The sequence below is a fragment of the Hemicordylus capensis genome, chromosome 3 (genome assembly GCF_027244095.1).
Source record: "Hemicordylus capensis ecotype Gifberg chromosome 3, rHemCap1.1.pri, whole genome shotgun sequence".
NCBI classification, from domain to species: domain Eukaryota; kingdom Metazoa; phylum Chordata; class Lepidosauria; order Squamata; family Cordylidae; genus Hemicordylus; species Hemicordylus capensis.
Window position 1 is genome coordinate 350,502,042 of NC_069659.1, and position 17,634 is coordinate 350,519,675.

The 17,634-nt window shown below is 44.7% G+C and overlaps 1 protein-coding gene across 1 annotated transcript in view; it reads right to left on the reverse strand.

Moving 5' to 3' along the window:
• Nucleotides 1-17,634, reverse strand: part of LOC128350408 (cytochrome P450 2J5-like) — an 87,140-nt gene that overhangs the window by 28,193 nt on the left and 41,313 nt on the right. Inside the window, exons 5-6 of the mRNA XM_053308677.1 lie at nt 8,013-8,189; nt 1,159-1,300 (exon numbers count right to left, since the gene is read on the reverse strand). Coding sequence (XP_053164652.1) covers nt 1,159-1,300; nt 8,013-8,189 — 319 coding nt within the window. The remainder of the gene's footprint in view (nt 1-1,158; nt 1,301-8,012; nt 8,190-17,634) is intronic.

A 17,634-nucleotide genomic window follows, 5' to 3' on the forward strand; every position in this document is an offset into this window, starting at 1 on the left:
TTTCATATGTATGTTTAATACATTTTTACCTTGTTTAAGGTTATTTCACGGATTGCTGTTTATACATTGCTCCATTTTGTCCCCAGCAATCTCAAATTTCTCATGAGGCAAGGCTACAACACCTAAGGCTTTTTAGTTTAGAAAAAAGACGGCTGCGGGGAGACGTGATAGAGGTCTATAAAATCATGCATGGTGTAGAGAAAGCGGATAGAGACAAATTCTTTTCCCTCTCACATAACACTAGAACCGGGGTCATCCCATAAAATGGATTGCCAGGAAATCTAGGACCCACACACAACACATAATCAGCTTGTGGAATTCTCTGCCACAAGATGTGGTGACAGCCAACAACCTGGATGGCTTTAAGAAGGGTTTGGATGACTTCATGGAGGAGAGGTCTATCATCAGCTACTAGTTAGAGGGCTAGAGGCCATCTCCAGCCTCAAAGGCAGGATGCCTCTGAGTACCAGTTGCAGGGGAGTAACAGCAGGAGAGAGGGCATGCCCTCAAATCCTGCCTGTGGCTTCCAGCGGCATCTGGTGGGCCACTGTGTGAAACAGGATGCTGGACAGATGGGCCTTGGGCCTGATCCAGCAGGGCTGTTCTTATGTTCTTATGTTCATAATTTTGTGTCCTCTGAGCTTCGGCCATCACTGCCTGGGGTGAATTTTTATCTGTGGATTCTTGGTTGTGAAATGACTTCTTCAAAGGGAATCCCTATGTAGAACTCATTTCACAACTGAGAATTCACTACACGTAAAAATCCCTAAAAATTCATCCCTTTGCCTGATTCCTTTGGGTGTTCGGTGGTAGTTGGAACCCATGGGGACAACCTGCTTTAGGGTTTAGCCTTTTAAAATCTGGCTGAATCAATCTGAATTGAAATCTAATCAAATCAAATTAGAAAATTGACCCAGATTCTAGGGCAGCTGATTCGAGTTCAAATTGAATCAGGATGATTCGATTCAAACTTGAATCAATTCACAAAAACTGATTTGTGCACATTTCTAGCTGAATGTGATGTTTTTGGACTTCCTTATCTGAGATATGTATGAAATCTTGGAGGAATTCAGATCCACCAGTAAACATAGCAAAGTTACATTCTTATCTGTGGTGATTAAGAAGAATCTTTACCGACATTGCATAGGTCTCTCTCACCTTGAATTTCTGGATGATTTACCATGAGGAGCAGTGCCCATTTTAGAGTAGTGGAAGTGGTATCTATCCCTGCACCCATTAATTCCAGAATACACTGAGCCAAGTTGTCCTCATTGTAGGCAGAGTTGTGACAATCTTTATCCTGTTTTTGACAATAGGAATGGTGAAATAACATTTACAAAAAATTACAGACATTTTGCAGTTATTACTAACATACAACCAAATGCCCCCAGAAACTGTGTTGGGAAAGAAGTGAGATGGGTTTTGAGGGGCAGGTTCAACAGCATAAATCCATTTGGTGCTGGTGTAAGAATGAGTGAGGCAGATCTGAGAGTAAAGAGAGAGAAGTGCTAGCATATTCTCTTCTGAAGGGTGAGTAGGACTGAGAAGCAGAAACAGGGCATTTATTTATTTATTTATTTATTTATTTATTTACTGTGCTTCCATGCCATATTTTTCTTTGACTCTCTGTAAGCATGCTGTCTATACCCAAAACCACAACTGACTGGACAGAAGGCACAGGTTCCACCTGCCAGACCAGGCACTATTTCATTCTCGTGAAAGAAAGGGGAATTAAAAAAAAAGAATTGACCTGCAACAAAAGATGGCAGTATATCCCTGGTATGCAAGTGTTCCCTAAGCTTGTAGCTAATCCTGGAGAAAAACCAATATTACCAACAAATACAGGAGTACCTGCTTTAATTTGGATCTTATTTCATATTCATCCCCCAGGGTGTTATTGGGGGGCAGTGGGGGCTGGTGCCCAGTACCATGTACTTCCCTCCCCCTTAGAAAAACAAACCTGTTAAATGGCCAGTCAGAAAACAATTATTTTACACAACTTTCCCCCTCAGAAGCAGAAGGCCTTGTGACTGTCTTGTGAGAAATTTATCCGCTGGAAGAGCAATCCCTCTCTTTTGTTCAAAACTTCCTCCCATTACTTCCATCAGGTCCATTACCCCTGCCATTCTGTTTGTTTAACTGCTTGAGTTCATGGACATTCCATCCCATTGAGTAACATAGTGGTGTGCTGGGGGAGTTTTTAGATTTAGTTCTTTTCCCTTCAGTTTTTAAACACCAACATATCTGCTTTACCCCAAGCCTGCCTATATCTCTCACTCTGGTTCTCCATTCCTAAGAGTCCCAAATTTCAGCCCATTAGGAAATAATCTAATCTCTCTCTCTCTCTCTCTCTCTCTCTCTCTCTCTCTCTCTCTCTCTCTCAGGCATTCCCATCGCTAATCCCACGTGTGGCAGCTCTTGTGAGAGTTCGTTAGCAAGCTGCTAGGAGAGGGAAAGGAAAGCAGTGGCAGAGAAGATAAGGTGCAGGCCAATGGGCAAGCCAAGGAAAGCTGTGGCTGGGGGCAGGAGAGAAAAGTGGCAGACAGGGCAAGGAAAAGGATAGTGGAGGACAACCGATGGAGAGAGGAAAGCGGTGGCTGGGCCAGGGGAAAGGAAAGCAGTAGCTGGGGTGGAGGAAAGTAAAATGGCGGCCAATGGGCAGGGAAAGGGAAGCGGTGGCCAGGAAACGGCAAGAGGAAAGTCGGCAAGCAAGTGGAAAGCAGAGGCCAGGGGGGTGAGAGGAAAGCGGCCGGGGGGGGGGAGAAGAGAAGAGAACAAGAGACGCAGATGCTCTGAGCCCAACCTAGCTAGTATATAGGTAATACTCTTAAATGGAGAGTATTCAATAGTCTTAATAAAGTTCATAAAATATTAGGGGTGTGCACGGAACCGGTCCGGCACTGGGGTGGGGGGGGTTCCAATAAAAACAGGGGGGGGGCTCTACTCACCCCTTCCAGTAAAAAAACGTATTTCTTGTACTAATTGGGCGGCAGGGTGCCGCCTGCTTCAATCTCCTGGCGCGGGCTCCTCGTATCCATCGGGGCGGCAGGATCGCTCCCAGTCCCTGCCGCCCCCTTCAAGTTAAGTCCCCCTCGGCTGGCGGCCGCCCCCTGAAGTTCCCCAGAGGTCCCCCGCCACCCCCTTCTTTCCAAAACTACCCCCATTACCAGAGGACGGCAGGAGAACTCCCTGCCGTCCCCTTCCCCCTTGCCGGCTGGGCTGCAAATGGCTTCTAGGAAGCCTTTCGCGCGCTGTGCGCGAAAGGCTTCCTAGAAGCCATTTGCAGCCCAGCCGGCAAGGCGAGCGGACGGCAGGGAGTTCTCCCGCCGCCCGCTCGCTAAAGTAAGCGCTTACTTTAGAAGCCTAGAAGCCATTTGCAGCCCAGCCGGCAAGGGGGAAGGGGACGGCAGGGAGTTCTCCTGCCGTCCTCTGGTAATGGGGGTAGTTTTGGAAAGAAGGGGGTGGCGGGGGACCTCTGGGGAACTTCAGGGGGCGGCCGCCAGCCGAGGGGGACTTAACTTGAAGGGGGTGGCAGGGACTGGGAGCGATCCTGCCGCCCCGATGGATACGAGGAGCCCGCGCCAGGAGATTGAAGCGGGCGGCACCCTGCCGCCCAATTAGTACAAGAAATACGTTTTTTTACTGGAAGGGGTGAGTAGAGCCCCCTGTTTTTATTGGAACCCCCCCACCCGAACCAAAACCACCCCGTGCCCGGACCGGTCTGGAGGCCTTTAGAATGGCCTCCAAACTGGTCCGTGCACATGACTATAAAATATAAATGATGGCCCTGTTGCTGTTTAATTAAAGCAGGACATGTAGTGATACTTCAGATAGACATAGAGGCTATTCTCACGACCAGGAGGAACCGGGCTAAGGGAGCCTAGCTCGGTTCCTCCTGTTCGTGTGCTGTCATGGGAGCTCTGCGGCTCCCGGCATCAAACCTCACAAAATACCCCTCCCCTTAAATAAGGTTAGCGGAGCAAGTACTCCACTAACCCCATTTAGTTGATCATGTGCTACTGCAGCACGGCTCCGTGCCATGGCAACACACAAGGAGACCCCAGACCAGGAGGCTACAACAAGCCTGCCAGCCTTGGGAGGCTCCCTGGAATGCCCCACACACTCATGCGGGGCATCCTGGGACTTCCAGGGGCCAGGTGGCCCCTGATCCCTGCCTCCCCTACAGGCTCTGTGACGGAGTCGGTAATCCCGTGGGCAGCCGATCTGGTTACCCAGGGAGGGCTCCCTACTCGGCTAAGCATGCTCTCTCTGCAAATTACCTCAAGGCGCTTCACTGAGGCTGTTCCCATGAGCAGCCTAGCCTAGGCTAGGGCAGGCCAGCCTGGGTTAGGCTGCTCCTTTGCAGCACCAGGATTGAGCTTGATCCCGGCACTGCCTGCCCACCCAACCCAACTTTTAACCCCAGCCATTAAACATCAGCAGGCAATTGTCTGGGTGATGACTGTTTGGGTTAAGAAGCTTCCCCCTGGCCCGCCGCCATTTCCACCAGTGAGTGGGAGTTTGGGAAGGAGCAGCTGCACCAAGTGTGGCAGCTGCTCTAAGGATGCCGGAGTGGGGAAGTCCTCTCACTCCCTCCTCTTGCAGTCACTGCTTATGAGAGCACGTGGCACAGCAGATGAGAGGGCCATGAGGTTGTGCGAAAAACTTTCTCTTTATTATTTACTAGGCCTGGAGAGATTTGGAGAGAGTCAGCTGGCCAGCCTAGTTCAGATTGGACTTCTCTGACTCCTTTCACAAAATTTTGGAGTTTTACAGAACTCCAAATGGTGGCAAAGAGGTGAGTTTGTTTTTTAAGTAATTGCTGTTGGAGGGAGGGGATCCCATCTTCTGCCCTCTATCTGCCCACCTGCCTGCCTGCCCATGTATATCTCATCTCTTTAAAAAAAAGGTGTTTTAGCCAATTTTAGACTCACATTAGCATCTGCCAGCCAATTTCCAGGTTTCTCTTGCAAGTCTCTGGTGTAAGATAACAAATCTCTGATGTTACCTCACTTCCCCTGCAACTCTCTGGTGTTGTGTTAGTTTTATTCTGGGTTCACATTGAGTATCTGAGGTTACTTTAAATACTTTAATAATGTTTTCTTGGACCCTGACCCCGATCCTGACTCTGATAACAACTAGGGATATGCACAAAACCGGTATGCCTGGTTCAGTTTGAAGTCAAACCGGGTTTGAACTGGGGTGTGGAGGTTTGGTCTTGGTTTTGCTTGAACCCAACTTTGGTTCAGTTCAAATTCCAACCTGGTTTGAACCAGTTTGAACTAGGGGTGTGCAATTCGGATTTTCAGTGATTCGGTTCGGGACCCGAACCGAATCACCCCTGTACTGTTTTGTGCCCGAATATGGGCCACCCGAATCACCCTTGATTTGGTTTGGATTTGGATTTAACCCAAATCTGAATTGATTTGGGGGGAAAGGGCCCAGGGGCAAAATTTTGGGGTGGGGTGGTAGTGCTCAATGGGTGGAAGCTACCACCCCAATTTCAGGGGGATTGGGCAAAGGGCTGATTTTTGGTGAATATTTGAAGTTTTAGTGACTTTGGGGCAGTTTAGGGGCATAGCATTGGATCTGGGCAAAAAGAGTGGGGTAGGGTGGTAGTGCCTAATGGGTGCAGACTATCACCCCAATTTCAGGGGGATTGGGCAAAGGGGTGATTTTTGGGAAATTTCTGAAGTTTTCATGTCTTTGGGGCAGAAAGTGGGGCCTGGGGCATAAGAGTGGGGTGGGGTGGTAGTGCCTAATGGGTGGAGGCTACCACCCCAATTTAAGGGGGATTGGACAAAGGGGTGATTTTTTGTGAATTTTTGAAGTGTTTGTGTCTTTGGTGCAGTTTGGGGGCAGAAAGTGGATCTGCCCCAAAAGAGTGGGGTGGGCTGGTAGATAGTGCCTAATGGGTCGAGGCTAGCACCCGTCCCCAATTTCAGAGTGATTGGCCAGAAGGCTGGGTTTTGTTGATTTTCTGAGGTTTTTCTTCATAAAGTGCTTTGTGGCAGATTGATTTATTCAATAGTCATAGTAAGTGAGAGTGTGAAAAAAGTGAAAGTGGGGTCATGAGAGTTCTTTACTTGAAAAAAATCTCATTTGCTATCATTGAGAATTCACACCTCAGAAGTTTTTCTGAAGGGATGTTATTCCCTTATTTTCTGAGGTGTGAATTCTCATTCAATGATAGCAATTCAATGGTAGCCTCCACCCATTAGGCACTACCACCCCACCCCACTCTTCTGCCCCAGGCCCCACTTTCTGCCCCAATCTGCCCCAAACTGCCCCAAAGACACAAAAAATTCAGAAATTCTCCAAAAATCACCCCTTCGCCCAATCCCCCTGAAATTGGGGTGGTAGCCTGCACCCATTAGGCACTACCACCCCACCCCACTCTTTTTGCCCAGATCCCATTCTATGCCCCCGAACTGCCCCAAAGTCACTAAAACCAAAAAATCCCCCCAAATCAGCCATGAGCCGAATCACCCGAATTTTTTGGCCCCGAAATTCGGGTGATTCGGCTCGGCCCCGAAAAATATCCGGGGACATCGGGGGTGATTCGATGCGGCCCCGAATCACCCAAAATTGCTAATTTCGGGTACAGATCGACCTGTGCCCGAAATTTTTTGCACATCCCTAGTTTGAACCACTATGAGCTTCCAAAATAGGGATGGGTAGTAGGCACCCATGGCTGCCAACTACCACCCAAACCCCTAAACAACCAGACACTCCTACAATTTTAATGAATTTTGGAATTTTTTTATTATTGCCCATTATTCCCTATATGAAGTACCTAGGGGCAAAAAACTGGGGTGGGTGGTGGGCACCCAGAGGTGCCCACCACCCACCAAACCCTAAGGCAATTGGTAACTTCTCTGATTATTGGTGAATTTTGGATTTTTTTGTAATTTTTGTATTCCTCCTATAGGGAATAATCGGGATTTGAGGATGCCCCATTCCCCACTTTTGGGGAGTGCCAGAGCACCCCAAAATGGGCCTGGGAGCATGGCAGGCTGGCCTCCACCCCCTCAAGACACCCCCAGGTTGATAGGATTTATTGTTGATTAATCAGCAATTTTAAAAGAATTAATTTTGGGCTCCATAGACATGTATTGGCACCATAGGAAACCATTGCCTGAGCCTTTCCATTCAGAAAGAACACTGTTTCCTTTCACCTTAATAGCTTAATTACATTGATCTGAACTTGGAGTTCAGAGCAATAAGTAATAAAGGCCAGTAGTTGAAAAGGCACTCTGTTATTGCCTATGGAGTCAATGCATGTCTATGGAGCCAAAAATCAATTCTTTAAAGATTCATAAATAAATAACAATAATTCCTATCAACTTGGGATGCCTGGGGGGAGTTTAGGCCAGCCATGCTGTGCCCCCAGACCCACTGTGGGGTGCCCTGGCACCTCACAGGGGGGTTGAGGCTGCCTCAAATCCCCATTATTCCCTATGGGAAATTGAAAGATATTTTAAAAATTCACCAATAATCAAAGAAGTGACCAATTGCCATGGGGCTTGGTGGGTGGTTGGCACCCCTGGGTGCCTACCACCCACCCCAATTGTTTACCCATAGGTACTCCACATACAGAATAATTGGCAATCATTAAAAAAATTAATATTCATTAACCGTAGGAGTGTCCAATTACTTTGGGGTTTGGGTGGTAGTTGGCATCCATGGGTGCCTACCACCCAACCCAATTTTGAGGGCTTGAACCAGTTTGTACTGGTTCAAACCGGTTCAAATCAAACCAGGTTCAGTTCAGTTTGAATTTGAACCTGCAGGTTGAACCAAATGCCTGGTTCAGTTCAAATTCGAACCGTCAAACCAAACCAGTTCATATTCAAACATGTTCAAATTCGAACCTGTTTGCACATCCCTAATACAAACTTTGAGAAGACCCCAAACTAACATTTTCATGGTCTGATGAGATCAGATCAGACCTAATTCTGACTGCTGTGCTTGTGCACTGGCCTATTATTTACATACAAACCAACACTCACTTTTTTCATCTGAAGCAGGTAGAAATCAATGAAATCCTGTGGCTCATACTGTGTCTGATGCATCTTATGGTTTTGTATCTCCTTCTTTGCTAATAAAACTGCCTCATCCATTGTGGAAAATGCCTTCTGGTGAAGACCTGGAAGATGTTTCATGATCCAAGGGAACATTTCATAGAGCTACAGGAAAAATCAAATCAAAAACTTGACATTATCAGTTGAGAGCTCATTATTGTGGTGTATGAGATAGAGATGTGCAAACAGGTTCAAATTCAAACTGGTTCGGATTCAAACCGGTTCAGTTGGAAGGTTCAGATTTGAACCAAACAGTGCATTATATTGGCAATGCAAGTTTGAGTTGGAACCAAACAGAGCCTGGTTCTACTTAAACTGGTTTGAACCGGTTCAAAGGTTCAAGCCTCCAAAACTGGGTTGGGATGGTAGGCACCCATGGGTGCCAACTACCACCCAAACTCCAAAGCTATCGGACACACCTGCGATAGTTAATGATTTCTTGAAGATTTTTCAATTTTTTGCATGTCCCCCCTTAGGGAATAATGGGGATTTGAGGATTCCCCAATAGCCCCCCTGTGAGGTGCCTGTGCACCAAATGGGTTTGGATGCAAGACAGGTATGGCCACAACTCCCCCTGGGAACCCCAAGTCAGTGGGGTTTATGGTTTGTTTTTTCAATTTTTAAAAAGATTTCAGCCTGTTTCAGTGCAATGAATAGGAAACCCTCCCCAATTCAGAAAGTGAAGTGTGCGACCTGACCTGTCTAATTGCTGTGAACTCTCTGTGAACTCAGAGTTCACAGCAATTAAAATCCATGAACCCCACCAGCTTGGGGCTCCCGGGGGGGGGGATTGTGGCCATAAATAACTTGTACCCAAACCCAATTTGGGATGCAGTGAAGGCATCCTCAAATCCCCATTATCCCCTATGGGGAAAATACAATAAATGGAAAATTCATTTTTAAAAAATCAATAAAATTCACAGGAGTGTCAGATTGCTTTGAGGTTTGGTGGGTGGTAGACACCCCTGGGTGCCTACTGCCCATCCTGTTTTTGTGCCCCTGGTTACTCTTCATAGAGATTAATGGGCCAGTTAAAGTCCCCATTATATCCTATGTAGAGCATTTTAGAACCAGTTTGAGTTGGGTTTGAATTTGAACCAAACCAAGGTGGGGCACGAGGGGGGGGGGCTCAAGCAAAAATGAAACTGAACCTACCTACCATGGTTCAAAGCTGGTTCAAATTCAAGCCAAATAGGCCAAACAAGTTTTGTGCACATCCCTAATATGAGGCAATTCCTTACCTATATCAATAGTACTGTGGCTTATCTTGGGGGTTAGCATATGAATTTTTCTCTCAGTGAATGAAAGGTGAGACTCAGCATCTTCTTTTGAATCCTGAGTCCCTTGAATCCTGTGAATTTATCCTACTGGAAGATGTGATTGAAGTCTAATTGGAGTGGAGCGCCCATATCACCTCCCTAGATACTAGTACTATTATGTTTGTGGGAATATGGGCAGTCCTCTCAACATGTACACAAAGCACAAAAGCAAGAAATACAGAAATAATTCCTGAAGGATTTTTCACTGTCTGTGGGAATAGATATCCCAGATTATCTTTTTGGATGTCCAGTAGACTTCAAGGAAAATTGAGCCACTTAGTCCAATTTTTGTACATTAGATTATGGGGAGAAGAAAGAAATTAGAAAGAAGAAACTCATAAAATACCCAATATGAAGGCATGCATGGGTGCAACAAGCACATTCAACCAATCCCAACAGAGGAGGCCCAATAATTGTCAGGTTCTGCCTGGATTGAGGCTGAGAGAACAATAATCTCTACAATTTTCCCTTATGTAGCAGACTGCCAAACTGCTACAGCTTTGCCAGAGCACAGAGGTCTCATGGGTGTGTGGTAGGGCTGTGCACAAAACTGTTGGGCATTCTATCCTTAGAACACCGAACAGGTTTGGAAGCCCTACGTTAGAACAAGTTTGAATGTGGGGGTGGCTTTAAGAATGGAGAGGGTGCACTTACCCCCTCCCCTGCGGCACTTAACCCTCCAGTACTCTGTGTATAATTAGTTCAGTGGGGTGGCAGCGTACCTCCTTGCTTCCCCATTGTTTTCCTGACCAGAAGTGACTGGAAGTGCTGTAGATGTATATGCGTGTCACGTGCATGTGCGCACAACAGCTCAAGTCAGGAAAATAACAGGGTAGCAAGGAGGTATGCTGCCACCCCGCCATACTATTTATACACAGAGTGCCAGAGGGGGAAATGCGGCGGAGGGGGTGAGAGCACCCTCCCCATCCTTAAAGCCACTCCTGCCCCACCACCACCATCATCATCAGTTTTATTACGGCCATTGGCCAGCAAAAATTGTAGTAACAAATATACGCAATACGTCAATAAAACAATGCTAAAACACAATATGACAGATTACAATCAATAATAATAAATTATTTAAAAACAGCTCTCACAGTTAGGCACTTAATAGGGACCTCAACCTAATGGCAATATAGAAAAATTTAGCCACAACTGCTGTAGTCCCAGGGCTCGAATCCGCGAGGCAGTAATAAGTATAAAAGAGATCACACCTTCTGGGAAATTTAAGTAACAAAGGGGAAATGAGCTCTTCTCTAGCGTCCCGATACAACGAGCAGTACAACAACACATGGGTGACAGTTTCCAGAAGGCCAACGCCACAAGGGCAGAAAACCGCAACAGGATTATCTTTTGCAAACCTCTGATCCAAAAGAGAAGAGGGCAACACATTGAACCGGGCCCGGGCAAATGCAGCCCGAAATTTGGAAAAATGTAGCGTTGTCAAATAACTAGCACCTCTATCTCCCCAGGGTGGCAAAATCCCAAAATGTAAAGGGGAGCAAGTCCTATTGGCCAAAGACCTAAGTTCCTGCCGTTCAGTATCGTGCAACCGGAGAAATAATATTTCCTTCACCTTATTATATTCCCAAGTGAGGAGTTCTGAAGGAGAAAGGCCCAGTTGAATAATTTTATTATTTACAAATGTTATCCAAGGGTTAGGATAAGAATCCACCCATACAGGTGAAACTCGGAAAATTAGAATATCGTGCAAAAGTACATTAATTTCAGTAACGCAAATTAAAAGGTGAAACTGATATATAAGACAGATGCATTACATGCAAAGCGAGATAAGTCAAGCCTTAATTTGTTATAATTGTGATGATCATGGCGTACAGCTCATAAAAACCCCAAATCCACAATCTCAGAAAATTAGAATATTACATGGAACCAAGAAGACAAGGATTGAAGAACAGAACAATATCGGACCTCTGAAAAGTATACAGTGTACTGTGCTTGATTGGCCAGCAAACTCGCCTAACCTGACCCCATAGAGAATCTATGGGGCATTGCCAAGAGAAGGATGAGAGACATGAGACCAAACAATGCAGAATTGCTGAAGGCCGCTAATGAAGCATCCTGGTCTTCCATAACACCTCATCAGTGCCACAGGCTGATAGCATCCATGCCACGCCGCATTGAGGCAGTAATTGCTGCAAAAGGGGCCCAAACCAAGTACTGAATACATATGCATGCTTATACTTTTCAGAGGTCTGATATTGTTCTATTCTTCAATCCTTGTCTTCTTGGTTCCATGTAATATTCTAATTTTCTGAGATTGTGGATTTGGGGTTTTCATGAGCTGTACGCCATGATCATCACAATTATAACAAATTAAGGCTTGACTTATCTCGCTTTGCATGTAATGCGTCTGTCTCATATATCAGTTTCACCTTTTAATTTGCATTACTGAAATTAATGGACTTTTGCACGATATTCTAATTTTCCGAGTTTCACCTGTAGATGTTGGGAAAAAGAAAATTCCTGAATCTCAGAACAGAGTTTACTCCATCTAGCGAAAGTAAGCTCCCAGGCTTTACGGACAATAGAGAAAGACCCAGATTCCAAACACAGAGCAGAATAAGGCACACATCTAGGCACTGCAAAAATTGCTCTCAGAAAAATAGACTGTACTCTCTCCAGTTCAGCTGTTACACCCTGGATCCATAGCGAAACTCCAAAAAGTATTTGGGCCACGATCTTAGCACAAAATACCTGGAGTGCCATGGAAACAAACTGGCCCCCTTTAGAGTAGTAAAATTGCAAAAAGGCACTAAGGGTATTGCGGGCTTTGTGAATTGAAGACAGCCTTTGAGTTTTCCAATTTAGATTATATTGAAATGATATGCCTAAATATTTATAGTTGTAAACCTGCTCAATGTGGTTCTGATTTATTACCCATTTATATAGCTTCCTGGATTTAGAGAAAACCAGGACCTTTGTTTTTTTGTAGTTAACTGTTAGTTTGTTATCACTGCAGTAGCCGGCAAAAGCACGCAACAGTCTATGTAAACCTAATCTGGACTGGGATAGCACGGCTGCGTCATCGGCATAGAGTAAAATGGGAACTTGTTTGTTAGCCAGCTTTGGGGCATGGGAGTCCACACTCTCCAGAAATGGAGCCAAATCATTGATAAAGAGATTGAACAGTGTCGGGGCCAAGACGCAGCCCTGTCTAACCCCTCGAGTAGAGGGGATAGAATCAGTTAGGGCCCCATTGATAGCATATCTAACCCGTAATGAGGAATTGGAATAAAGCTGCATTATCAAAAATAGCAATCTCTTATCTATTGTTGTTTTTTTGAGTTTGGACCATAATAAATATCTGGAGATAGAATCAAACGCGGATTTTAAGTCAATAAAGGCAACAAAAAATTTACATTTGGGGCCACTATAATATTTCTTTGCTAGATGGTGCAAGATCATACAATGACCGAGAGTAGAGCTGCCTGCTCTAAAGCCTGCTTGTTCAATCCCGAGAATTTGATTTTCTGAGATCCATGCCTCAAGCTTATCCAAAAGGTACAGAGCATATAATTTGCCAACCGCTGACAGCAAACTAATGGGTCGATAATTGGATGGGTCTGAATGGGAACCATTTTTGAATATGGGAACCACTATTGCTGATTTCCATTGCTCTGGAACAACACCTGAACTATTGATCGATGTAAATAAATTAGCTAGAACTAAAGCCCACCATTCTATATTAGATTTTAATAGTTCAGGAAGAATAAGATCAGGACCAGGAGCTTTTCCATTTTTAAGGTGACCTATTAGATCCGTTATTTCAGCGGGCGTAACAGAAGGCCAACGGGGCAACTCCCCAATCAGAGGGGGAACAAAGATCTGGCTAGGCTGGGCATCATTATAGACAGCAAAAAAGTGAGATTCCCATGATCTAGCTGGAATTTTTTTTACAAGGGATATTAACCTGGCCGGTTGCCGGAACCAATCTCCAAAAAGTGTGGCTATCTTTATTAGTAGTGGCCATGATAAGCTTGTTCCAGACATTTCACAATGCTTGTTGTTTAGCATATTTAAGACTACTTTTGTATGCCTTTTTACTCTGATAGTAGATTGATGGGACTGTTTGTTCTGTACCCGATCTGTATTCTCTATAGATACTCAGCAGTTGTTTACGTAAAGCCCTGCAACGCAGATCAAACCAGTTACTAGCTGCTCTTTTACAATAGGTCTGTGTGGAATGTAGCTTACTACAATGTAGGAACTTTTGCATAAAAGCAGTTTCCAATTTTCCGTATGCAACAATTGTTTGAGGTCCCAGGTGAGCTTGCACAATGGAATCAAATAAATCTCTACCTTCGGGAGAATAATAGAACCTGGAGATCTCATGTTCTACCTCCTTGAACCATTTTATCTTGCAGCTAAGATTGGCAGAACTTTCCTCAAAAGCACAGGGGAACAAATTACCCCTCCTTTCTTGCGGAAGATCTAAATAGATGTTCATGGGTAAGTGATCACTAAAAATTTGCTCACCCACTTCAAAGGAAGATACATAGGGAAGGATCGATTTGGAAACCATAACATAGTCCACTACACTATTTCCCCGGGAGGAAAGAAACGTATATTCCCCAGGAATATCTGAGGGTATAGTACCGTTTAAAATGGTCAACTCATGTATCTTAGTTAAATAGAGCAATTGAGCTCCTGATGAGTTGATACATTTATCTTTAGAATAACGGTTAATGAGAGAAGCACCATCTATGCAATCTCCCCATTTCCAAAAACGTGAGGCCATCAATGTTTTATCATCAGTACCACATCTGGAGTTAAAATCCCCCATAAGAAATACAGAAGCATGGGGAAAATTCAATAATGCTTCGGTTATATAGATATCCAACTGTTCCCAAATTGTAGTAGTGGAATTAAGTGATTGACTGGGAGGCAGATAAACATTGATCAATAACAAGTCTCCACTCCTAGCCTTGATCAAAATAGCCATAGCAAAGGGGGGCAGGTCAGCTAATTGGATAGTTTCTACATTTAAGGCTAGCGATATACAACATGCTAAGCCAGCCTTCAGCCTTCCCCTATTGGTATCTGAGTGGGCTTTCAGTGAGTAGATGATATAGCCACTGATATTGATCTCATCTTTCGTCCATGTCTCCTGAAACACTAAAATATCCCACTGTTGGATAAAAGTAATAAACTCTACGTCATTTCTCTTCCCGTTCCACCCGGCAATATTCCAGCTGAGAATTTTCCAGGTCGACTGTTCACTGCTCACATAACAAGTCATTGAGCGGGCGGGGAAGAGCTGTTTGGTTGAAAACTCCAAAAATGAGGGACCCACACCATTTCCCATTGTGGACTTTGCCACCAGGGTTTCCAACTCTGAGGAACCTCCCACATTCCCTTCTAGCAGTGCATCCGCGGATGTAAAATTCGGATACTTCGACTTGGCCAAGACCAACTGAGACTGTCATTGCTGCGAAAGCCCCACCATAGGCTCAAAGGGAGCCAGTTCCGTGCACATCTAGTATGTGGCTGGCTGCTGTGTGCAATTTTCACATTCATTCATTCATTCATTCATTTGACATATTTCTATATGTTATGTCTCTGAGCGGTTTACAACAAATTCCACCAGGAATGTAAGACACTCAAAGTAATCCAGTCTTGAGGTGCCCAAGGGATGGGTAATACTGGCCAGTCTGCTGATTCCAGGGAAGAATACACCTGGTGGAGACCCTTGTGCTGTGCATAGCCACTCCTGCCCAGGGCTGCTACCTGACTATCCAGGCACAAAGGTGGGTCAATGAATATCTCCAAGCAGCAAACCTGATCCTTCAGGAAGATCACTATCCTAATTAGAGCAAGTAATTCACTTAAACATAGGTTGGCTGCAGAACTGGATAGCTCTGTAGTGTCCGATTTTAATTTCTGCTTGAGTTCATCACTGCCCCACCCCCCAACAAACTGTACTTCAGGACATCTATATGTTCCTTGGCATCATTTGAAAAATAAAGTTAGAGCTGGCTATCATCCAAATATTGGTGACAACCCAGCTTCAAGTGCCAGCCCCAAGTAGTTCAAGAAGTAGCTGTAAAATGAAGGTGAGGGAATACAACCCTCATGAACCTTACAGGTGAATAAGTGTGGAATCAAACACTCCTCCTACAATACCAACTCCTCCAGGTTGGAACAGAATCACCATAATATAATGCCATCTGGTCCATCCCCAGTGATGCAGTCTAGAAAGGTGCTATAATCAGTTGTATTCAAAGCTACAAGGAGGTCTAGCAGAACCAACAAGTATGGACTCACACTGCCTGTTTCCAGCACTGGTCATCATCCAAGGTGACCAGAGCTGTGGAGGTCCCAAAGCCAAGATGGAAGTCAGATCAAGAAAATCACTTTCATCCAGAAATCCCTGGAATTGGGTCAACACTACCCCCTCAAACACCCTGGCAAAAAGGGGCAAGTTAGGTACTGACCTATGCTTGGTAAAGACAGTGGGTCAAGTGAGTCTTTCTTAAATGATAGTCTTACCACAGCTAGGGGGTAAGACCCACAGCCCTTTTAAAAGGGGCACCTTTGCCCCTTCTTACCAAGGAGGCAACCCAATCTGTCAGGCGGCCTCTTACTGATTAAAGTAACCACAATGGGCAAAGGTTGTGCTTGGGCAGGTGCAAAATCCCAGAGATTCTGCCCACATCCTCAAGCACAACAAGCAGGAATGGATGTATAATAAATGCAGATACATCAGTCATAATTACTTGAGGTACAATTAAATCAAGGTACATCTGTCATTGATTGATTGATTAAGTGCCGTCAAGATGGTGTCGACTCTTAGCAACCACATAGATCGATTCTTTGCAGGATGATCTGTCTTCAAATTGGCCTTCAAGGTCTCTCAGTGTTGCATTCATTCTTGTCATAATCGAGTCCATCCACATTGCTGCTGGTCATCCTCTTCTCTTTCCTTCAACTTTCCCCAGCATTATGGACTTCTCAAGGGAGCTGGGTCTTCACATAATATGTCCAAAATATGATAGTTTAAGCCTCGTCATTTGTGCCTTGGGTTTTTGCATAATATTGCCATGCCCTTACTCGAGTGCATTGGAGAAGAGTTGGGAGCAGGGGACTTACTAGAAAGTGGGGAGGTGCCTAAGGAACAACAGGCCGGTGATTTGAATGGGGAAGTAGTTGAGAAACACGAGGGCGTCGCAGGAGGGGCCAGCAGGGGCTGGTGATCGTGGGAGAGAAGGATCAGGATCTGAGCCAGAGATGGAATGGCCACTATCTCCTTGAGGTGGGGAAAATGTCAACAGCAGGTGAGGGAATTATGGAGAAGTAGTCGACTGTCAAGAAGGCAACAAGAGCTGGACTGAAGCTATGGCAGGTGATGGGGGTGGAGTGTTGATTAAGTGCACGTGGCTGCGGACTATTTATTTGGCAGCCTGTGCCTTGAACAAACTGCTGGAAACAACACGTCTAATCTGCTTGGAGCTTTTGTTGAAGAGTTTGTAACCCTGGAGTGGGCGTCCGAAGTTTTACTGGAAATTCTGGGTTATCAGATATGTACTGGATCTATGGTGCTTTCATTCCTTGTTTCTGTATTCAGGGTGAGACTGTTAATAATTATCATTTATCAGTCAAGCTGAAACTTGAGCTTCAATTCCAGCTGGCTATTGTGTAATAAATCTCTCGTCAGCTTCTTCAGTAGAGTGAGCTCATGACAAATATGTCCAAACTATGATAGTTTGAGCCTGGTCATTTGTGCCTCGAGTGAAAATTCTGGATTGATTTGTTCTAGGATCCATTTGTTTGCTTGGTTTAAATTCCTTGGTTTAAATTCAAGGAATGGACAATAAGATAGTTTGGGATGCAGGCAAAGCGGTTATGAGAGGTTTTTTAATACAACAAAATGCATACTTTAAAAAGCAAAGGGGATTGAAAAAAGAGGGATTATTGATGGAGATTTCTAAAACAGAAAGATAACTTCTATGGGCTAAAGACAAAAAGAATATTAGTCATGTCATTAAAGTGCTTCAGCAGCAGCTCTCTATGTTACTATTAAATGAAGTTGAACGGAAGTTAAAATATGCGAAGCAAAAGTCATTTGAATTTGCAAACAAACCAGACAAGTTGTTGGCTTGGAAAACTAGAAGTGAGAAAAAGAATAAGTACATATCCAAGATATCAACAAAAATGGGCTTTCCTATGACAAATGGGAAATAAAAAGGGAATTTTAAAGATATTATTCTGAA